An 8001-nucleotide genomic window follows, 5' to 3' on the forward strand; every position below is an offset into this window, starting at 1 on the left:
GAGACATTACCGTGTCTCTTGATAGGATTCAAAATTTTATGACTAGACCATTTCGTAGATTATACTATAAGGATCTGTTTAACATTTTTCAGTTGGATCTACAAAACTTCTAGTTATATTCACTAGACATACGCTATGTTACCAGAATTCTTTTTAACGCTAGCGCATCCTGGTAGTTGCATCATTGCTCAAGTTCGCGCAAATCGCGCGAGTCGAGCGGATAACGTATATTGTTTCGTACATCGCGTGATCGCGTATCGGTGACTGATCGTAGTCGAGTGTCGAGCATGTATTGTGAAGTGAAGTCTTGTGAAATAACGAAATTGCAAGTTCAATTAGATGAACAATTCTAACAATAAATCGTCATATGTACTGTGATCTGTGTCAAAAATTCGGAGAAAAAGTGGAATGTTATTGAGTAGCACGGCTGATGAAAAAACGTCTTCTCTTCTTCGCCAATGAAATTTTGAGAAATATGTAGAAGTTTTTAAAGGTTAGTAATACATTAACGAAAATAATTGTTCGCTCAACAAGAAAATCTGATAGATTCAATGGGAAGACATTATTAGACCAATAAGAAAATATGATACAGTTAACGAGAAAAATTTATTCGATCAACAAGAAGTTCTGGTAGAGTTTACGAAAATAATTGTTCGCTCAACAAGAAAATCTGGTAGACTCAACGGGAAGGCATTATTAGACCAACAAGAAATTCTGGTATATTTAATTAGAAGGAATTAATCAAATTTATTCAGTAATTCTTACAAGAATTCTGATTCGTCCGTTTTTGAACAGACATACTGGTTGAATCTACCAGATTTCCAAATAATCCAACCAAACTCTTTTTTCAGTATGGTATCCTTTTGCCTGTGTGCTTGAGTCTTTATTGTATAGTGTATATGTATATTCTTGAGACGACCGTTTACAAACGATACGAAATTTTATCGTTTTATATAAACTAATTGGTTGTAAAACTTTAAACACGTTTTTCTCGAAAATACGTTTTCGTAACTGAGCGTTCACATATCTCGGCCAATTTTTATCCGAATGACTTGAATTTTGGACGAAATGTTTACAACAAAATTGTCTTCAGTTGCACGTACGAATTTTTCAATCGGATTATTAGTTTTTGAAAAACAATTAAAAATGTAACGATTTTTTATCGCAAAATTGCGACCTCTTTCTTTAAAACAGCGCCATTTTGTCTAAAATTATTTTATCAAAAAATCCGTACGTGCAACTGAAACTACACTCATATACTTTAAAATAAAGAAAAAAAAATTTATTTCGGAGCTCCCGTTCAGACACAGCACGAGCGCCCGTGGACCCATCTTTTTTCAGACGAGGAGCACATCAATCAGCACTGAGGCTATAAATATTAATATTATTCGATGAATTTTTTTTAGGGGAGGTCGGGGTATTATTGGACACGGGGTATTGTTGGACAGCGCGATATTTTTCCCGTTTGTAATGCTTGGGGTCTCCACTAACTAGCATCGACTCGTCTCATCATAATCTCATTTTCTATTGAGCACTTGACTTGTTTTGACGCATTGTTACCTCACTATCATAGCAAACAGAATTTTGATGTTTGTAAAGTGTTTTTTTCACTTAGTGTTTTGTTCATTTTGACAACCTTTTTCGACGAACCAAGTCAGGTAAATATATTTATAATATTCTTTGAACTTTAAGCTTTCGACGCATATAAGAGTTTTGTATGAAATTTGCATTGTGTTACTTATACGCCGACATGTTGTAAAAATGAGCGTTCGGGGTATTATTGGACACTTCACAGTTTTTCTTGACAGTTCACAACATAACTTCGTGTGTTTGATGCGTATAAGTGATTTTTCATGCATAATTTCAACAAAGCATTAGTTTTTCGGCAATTTCTAATCGTTTTTTGGTCCGTTTAAATTTTGTTTGACAGAATGCCGCGTTATTATGCCAAAAAGGAGAAATCTATTTTCATCGATATTTTTCACTTTATTTTATTCATTATAATATATTCTTTCCTTTTCATTAACAAATAAACGTTTTCCAGCAATAATTTTCATTTTTTATCGATTTACAAAACTGTCCAATAATACCCCGAGATTTTTGAAAATCTCAAAAACCAGTTTTTTGCGCCAACTGATACAGAGTGTACAATTTTAAACAATTAGGTCAAATTGCTGGTACCAAAAGAAAGGTTATTTATCGTACCACAAAATCAAGCTTAGAAATTTTGAGAAAAAGCAATTTTTTTTAGAGTTTCCGGACAAAATAAAAGTGTGTCCAAAAATACCCCGACCTCCCCTAATAATTTCGTAAATGTATGACTTTGAATATATAAAGACAATAATATAACCTATTAGTTTAAAAAAAAAAAATTCACGATAATAGCCTTTTTTTCGTCACCCTGGTGTTCCCCCTTAATCCCACGACTGTAAAGTCATCTCAAGGTCATAGTATAGCAGGTCATTGAACTCGTCTTGACATCAGTTATAATATTATGAAGTAAAAAATATGTAGTGCTATTAAAAAAATTAGGGTGACCTTGACTTTTTTCCTAAAAAAGAGTATTTTGCAAATTTTTAATTTTGCAATTTCTAGCCGATTGAAAACTGATTAACTTTTATCAAACTAATTTTTATCAGATCATCGGAAGTGCCGGAAAAATTGTGATCACAGTTATGTCGGACACTCTGTATATCCAAGTTTTTCAATTAAATTAAAACTTATTAGAGTAAAAAAAATTATGTTCTCATTATGGCAATTAGCCATAACAGTCATGTCAGACAGAAATTTTTTGAGTTTTCGACACCTTTATTTTGAATACACACACTGACGTACACGAACAATTACACGAGATATAAGTATACACGTTATACATGATTCGTAGATTGATTAGTACAGAGTAGTATAATAAAACGTCAATATTCTTTCTATTCTTAGATAAATTTTAAGTTAAAATCGTAGATGGACAGTCTTTTGCTTCTGCATATAATTAGTATTCTTTTATTTGCCCGAATAATTATTCTAGCGCCGAGTCCTAAACGCCTCGTGAATTATACTTATTGTTCTTTATTCTATGTTATACATATATGTTTAAACTGTTTACTTATTCTACTTGTTCTCTCTTTAACTATCACCGTCCTAAAATTGTTACGTTATTTTGAAACGGTATATCTAATAAAAACCGTATAATAATGTAATTTGCAATAAAGTCTGATAAAAATCACGATTAAGATAAAAAATAGCTCTTTTTCTCTCAAGATCCTAAATCCATGAGATCGCATATTCCAAACGATTCGATTCCATGCGAATAGCGAATACGCTTATTCGTTCAATTGCAGAATATTGGCTCTTCCGGTGGAAGAAGGGCAAAAGGTTCTTTCTGTGCGGCGTAATCAGTTGTGTGGTCCAGAGTGATTCACAATTTGCATACTTTACGGCACCGTACCAGCATGTACCATCCTCGAAGCACACTAACTGCATCCTATAGAGGCAATTCCACTCGTTTTTCTGGGGCTGCATCCCCATTTTCCTTTTCCACCTTAACGCTATAGCATGGAAGTCTCCCGTTCAATTTTCAGGCCCGATATTCTTTCTCGCACGTTCGTCCGTTATCGCATGTTATCACACCGTGCTATGCATAAATTCTATATTTCTTTGACTATACGGTGACCGCTAGCACGATACGGCATTTTCACTGAATATTTACAAATTCACGGAGAGTATCACCTCGACACAATGAAATTTTTATTGACAATAAAAAAGACGATATCGACAAGTTGTGTTTAGAAAAACGCTACATACCTTGATCCAAAGGAGAATGGATTTTCTTTATGGTTATTTAAATGTTCTTGGTTGAATTTTTAACGTTCGAAAACCTCTACGCAATATTAATTTAAGATGCATAATTACAAGAGGTGTTTTTAGGATTTTAGGACATCGCGCGTACTACAACACGAACGACTTCATTGTAGCAAATGAGAACAATTCGCTATTAACTACACTGCAGCACTGTCGCGAACACATAGTCCGGCAAATTAGAGTAATTGCGTAAATACAATTTTACAGTCTATGGAACAATTTGCTTTTAATTCGGGCTACTAATTCACCAAGCGCTTAAAGCCTGAAGAGAGGATCTCCTCACGGCTAGTTTGTGGATGTTACGAGAACATGTGAAGTCGCATATATTGTCACGAATGTCACAAACGTCACGACGCCCTTCGCCCAACTCTCTCTACCTCGCCGACACCCCTTATATATCGATCGTCAGCTATTTTCAGATTCAGGAACAATATTCGAACGTTAATTGCTCCGTTTCACTCGCTACTCATTCTACCACAGATCAGCGCGTGCAATCGGAGGATAGTCAGAGCACATACCGCAGTAATCGTAGTGCACGCATAGTTTAAAAACTCTCTGACGAATTACCCACGTTATTGAGAGGTTTGTGTGAACAATGCGACAACGGGAGAATAGAGAACATATTTAGTATCCGACCAATTAATTCCGATTAGTATCGAGCTACACAGAATATGAAATATCAGAATGTAGAGCGCAACAGTTATCGGATACGAGAGAGGAAACAATAAATGTTTGGGAAACACATTGAATGTAAATAATCTAAAAATTAATGCAGTATGTATGCTGTAAAAATATACAAAAATAAGACCTGCATATTTTAGTACATTTAGTACGTGTGACAATGCGAATAACAAATATGTTTCCGATGCGATGTTTCTTTAATCTGTTGTTCATTTGAAGGAAAACCGCATAAATTCTCTGATTTCCATTTTACACTAACGTAACAACCCAAAGTAATTGTTATCAACGATGGTGCGGCTTAGTTGCAATTTATATAGCGCGACGTTATTCAAACGTACGCGTGTATAAGCAAAAAGGTCTCAGTATTCGCATAATTTCACACTTAATCTCGCAGTTGCCTACCACGATTGCGACAATGAAGCTATTTATGACGCCGATTATTATTTTCTACTTCAGGGAAGTATATCGTTCTTACATATCAAGTTTCACGTAATTTTTCCGCGAGACATTTCAACAACAATTCGTTCTTACGCGCATGTTAACGACATATAATGCACCCCGAATGGGGTCACGGCATTAGATCGAACCAAGTAAATCATGCAATAAAGCGCATTTTGTGAGCAAACAATGCGAGTGAACGTGTTTATTTGAGACTATCGCCAAGTATCGTGTTGTAAGCGAAAACAATCTCAATTCTAACGTCGTACATATTGTTTATTTATATACGTCATCGCAAATCATTCGGTACTCTACAAAGATAAAGAGCACAAAAATGTATCGCGTGACCGGGAAAAATACTCTTTTAGAATAATATCAATTACTGTTATCGTATATCAACTATTATCTGGTCCGAAGAAGAGAATACAGCTGTTTCTATTTTTCCTGTCCGGAAATAATATTCCACGTTACAATATACAAAGAGCTTACCGTAGATAACGTGAATAATAGAAAGAATAACAAGGTTCTGCAGCGCAATTAAATAAATGATACCCCACCGTTAGACAAAGGAAAATTAAACTGATTGCGCAATGTACGTGCAAGTAGAATAGTGATATCAAATTAAAATAGTACGATAAAGATGACCGTCACAAATAAGTGTTGTTTTACGAGAGAGTTGTCCAACAAAATAATTTTTCTGCTAGACGATTTTTCGTCGGCAATTTTATTCAATGGGAGTCGATTAAACGACAAATTGGAAAGGATAATATTAATCGCGTGGAATAATTATCTGAGGGTACACGAAACGCAATCCTATCCGACATCTTAATCGAGACGATCGACGCGATGTACTACGGTCCGATTTTATAATTAAATTCCTTTGGGAAATTCAATGGCTCTCGTAATCAGCACGTTCTCTTCAGGCAGCGCCCTCCTGATGCGAACGTGCTTCTCGATCCATATCTCCTTTTTTTTATCGATATTCCGAACGAGACGGATGAAATTTCACGGATTTCATCCGCCGTACATTCACATTTTTCGAGTTTTTTCGCCCACGTATATAGACCGAGCGTTTCCGTTCGGCGTAGAGCGGACAAATCGCGCGATAATTCATGCCCTTGCATTCTCGTTCCCGCTCTGTCGCGCAATTAGCATTTGATTCGAACTTAATGTATGATCTCGATCTTGTAATGTATTTTTCAGATCAAGATGGCACCACAATGGAGGAATTCGTCAATATAAGGGCACGTCGTACGAAGAGTCTAAATGAATGCGGAATTTTGCGAGGGGGATACGTGTTAATATACCAGGTACTCCGTCGTGCTTGAAATAGACGCCACAACGTAAATTCTTACCCTCCATGAGAATGTCCGACTTATGAGTGACATTTTGCCGACGTTGGAAAAAGGACTTATCTTTCTTGTCTCATCGACAACAATTCTTGTAGAAACTTTCTGTCAGACTCAAAGAATAGACTTTCCTCCAAGTTTTACAGATTATATATCTCGGAACCAGTTACGTTGTTCTTGAGGAATTTTCATGTCGATCCTGCGAGCGCGGAACGAACTTTCTTCCGGCACGTTCTGGGAACTTTCTGGAAAGGCGCAGCGTGATCTACCTTCTGCCTCTCACCACTTTTCTTTATCGTTCAAAGTGCTCTCGGCTATAAACGGACAATTTTATTCAACCCACACGATAATCGCGTTGAGATGCAAAACGTTCAATTGAAAATTAAAAAGATCACCTAAAGCATTCACGGAATAACAAAGTGAAATTCTCAATTCGTTCTAATAGCACCGGAGAAGGATTGCGGGTCGGGATGTTGTAGGAGTGAAGAAAAACGCGCGAATCAAATGTATTTTAAAATTCTAGGCGTGTCGGACAGAAACGATGACTGACGTAATGTAACGGTGTACCAAGTGCAAGCGAAAACTTCGTGAACTCTCTTAAACGAAGATTCAGTTCCAGGTAACGTCAATGCTTAATTGAGTACGCGAAGCTAACGAAAGGTGTGCCCTTAACATCGCACGTGTGATCCGACGAGAAGTTGACGATAACACGAATTTCCTGCTGCAGGAAGATTTTATTAGCAACGTGATGCGAAAGCTTTCGCCCACGTAATCGACCATAAAGCATACAAAATCGTAAAAGATCGGCTTAGAACGTAACTTTTCCATTTGTGTAAGACGTGATAAAAAAGCTTAGCTGAACTAATTGTACGATGCGTGATACAATGAAAAGAACGCTGAGTAATGAGCAAACAAAGTGAGAATGACGGAAGTAATCGCAAAATCTTGGTCCTTTTAAAAGTTCTCATCATATGACAGACCAGGCGGAACTCTTCCCTTTCAGAACAAAACACGAAACAACGAATATACTCGCGAATTCCAGAGATAGTTTTCGTCCGATGCTCGGACGAGAAATTAATATGCAAAAACTATTTCATCGTAAACCGACGAGTAAATTTAACGATGAACCATCAACGACGCTTTAGTGATCATTAAACGACACACAACATGTTGGAGCAATGCCAAAAAGATTAAACACAAAACCTCCTCTTATAGACCAGAGAACCATCAGTCTTTTCCTTTAACTTTTAAGATTAGAGTAATCATTATCGATTTTTAATCTCGTCTCTGATTGTGCAAAAGGAGGTAAGCTGGTACGAAAATTCGCTGCAGTAACGACTACATTTTCAAAAAAAGAACAGTTATATTGAGGATTCGAATATCGACGGAAAAATTAAACACAAAACTCCTCTTGTAGATCAGAAAATCATCAGTTTCATCATTCGTCTTTTCCTTTAACTGAGAGATTAGAATGATCATCATCGATTCCTGATCTTGTCTCTGATTGTGCAAAAAAAAAGCAAATCGATACGAAAATTCGCTGTAGTAACGACCATTTCCAGAAGAGAACAGTTATATCGAGGCTTCGAATATCAATGAAAAAAAGCGCACTCATCTACGGCGAATAAGCTGCGAGAAACAATGGAATCTCATTCGGCGGCAGCCGATCGGCGGG

The 8001-nt window shown here is 36.5% G+C and overlaps 1 protein-coding gene across 1 annotated transcript in view; it reads left to right on the plus strand.

Annotated features, from left to right (window-relative positions):
• The window catches only part of LOC108764528 (uncharacterized), a 57679-nt gene extending 51374 nt beyond the window's left edge, over positions 1-6305 (plus strand). The window contains exon 4 of the mRNA XM_018512815.1: positions 6181-6305. Within this exon, the coding sequence (XP_018368317.1) occupies positions 6181-6305 (125 nt within the window). The remainder of the gene's footprint in view (positions 1-6180) is intronic.
• Positions 6306-8001: the final 1696 nt, after the last annotated feature.

Source organism: Trachymyrmex cornetzi, unplaced genomic scaffold (assembly GCF_001594075.2).
Source record: "Trachymyrmex cornetzi isolate Tcor2-1 unplaced genomic scaffold, Tcor1.1 scaffold433, whole genome shotgun sequence".
Classification (NCBI taxonomy): Eukaryota; Metazoa; Arthropoda; class Insecta; order Hymenoptera; family Formicidae; genus Trachymyrmex; species Trachymyrmex cornetzi.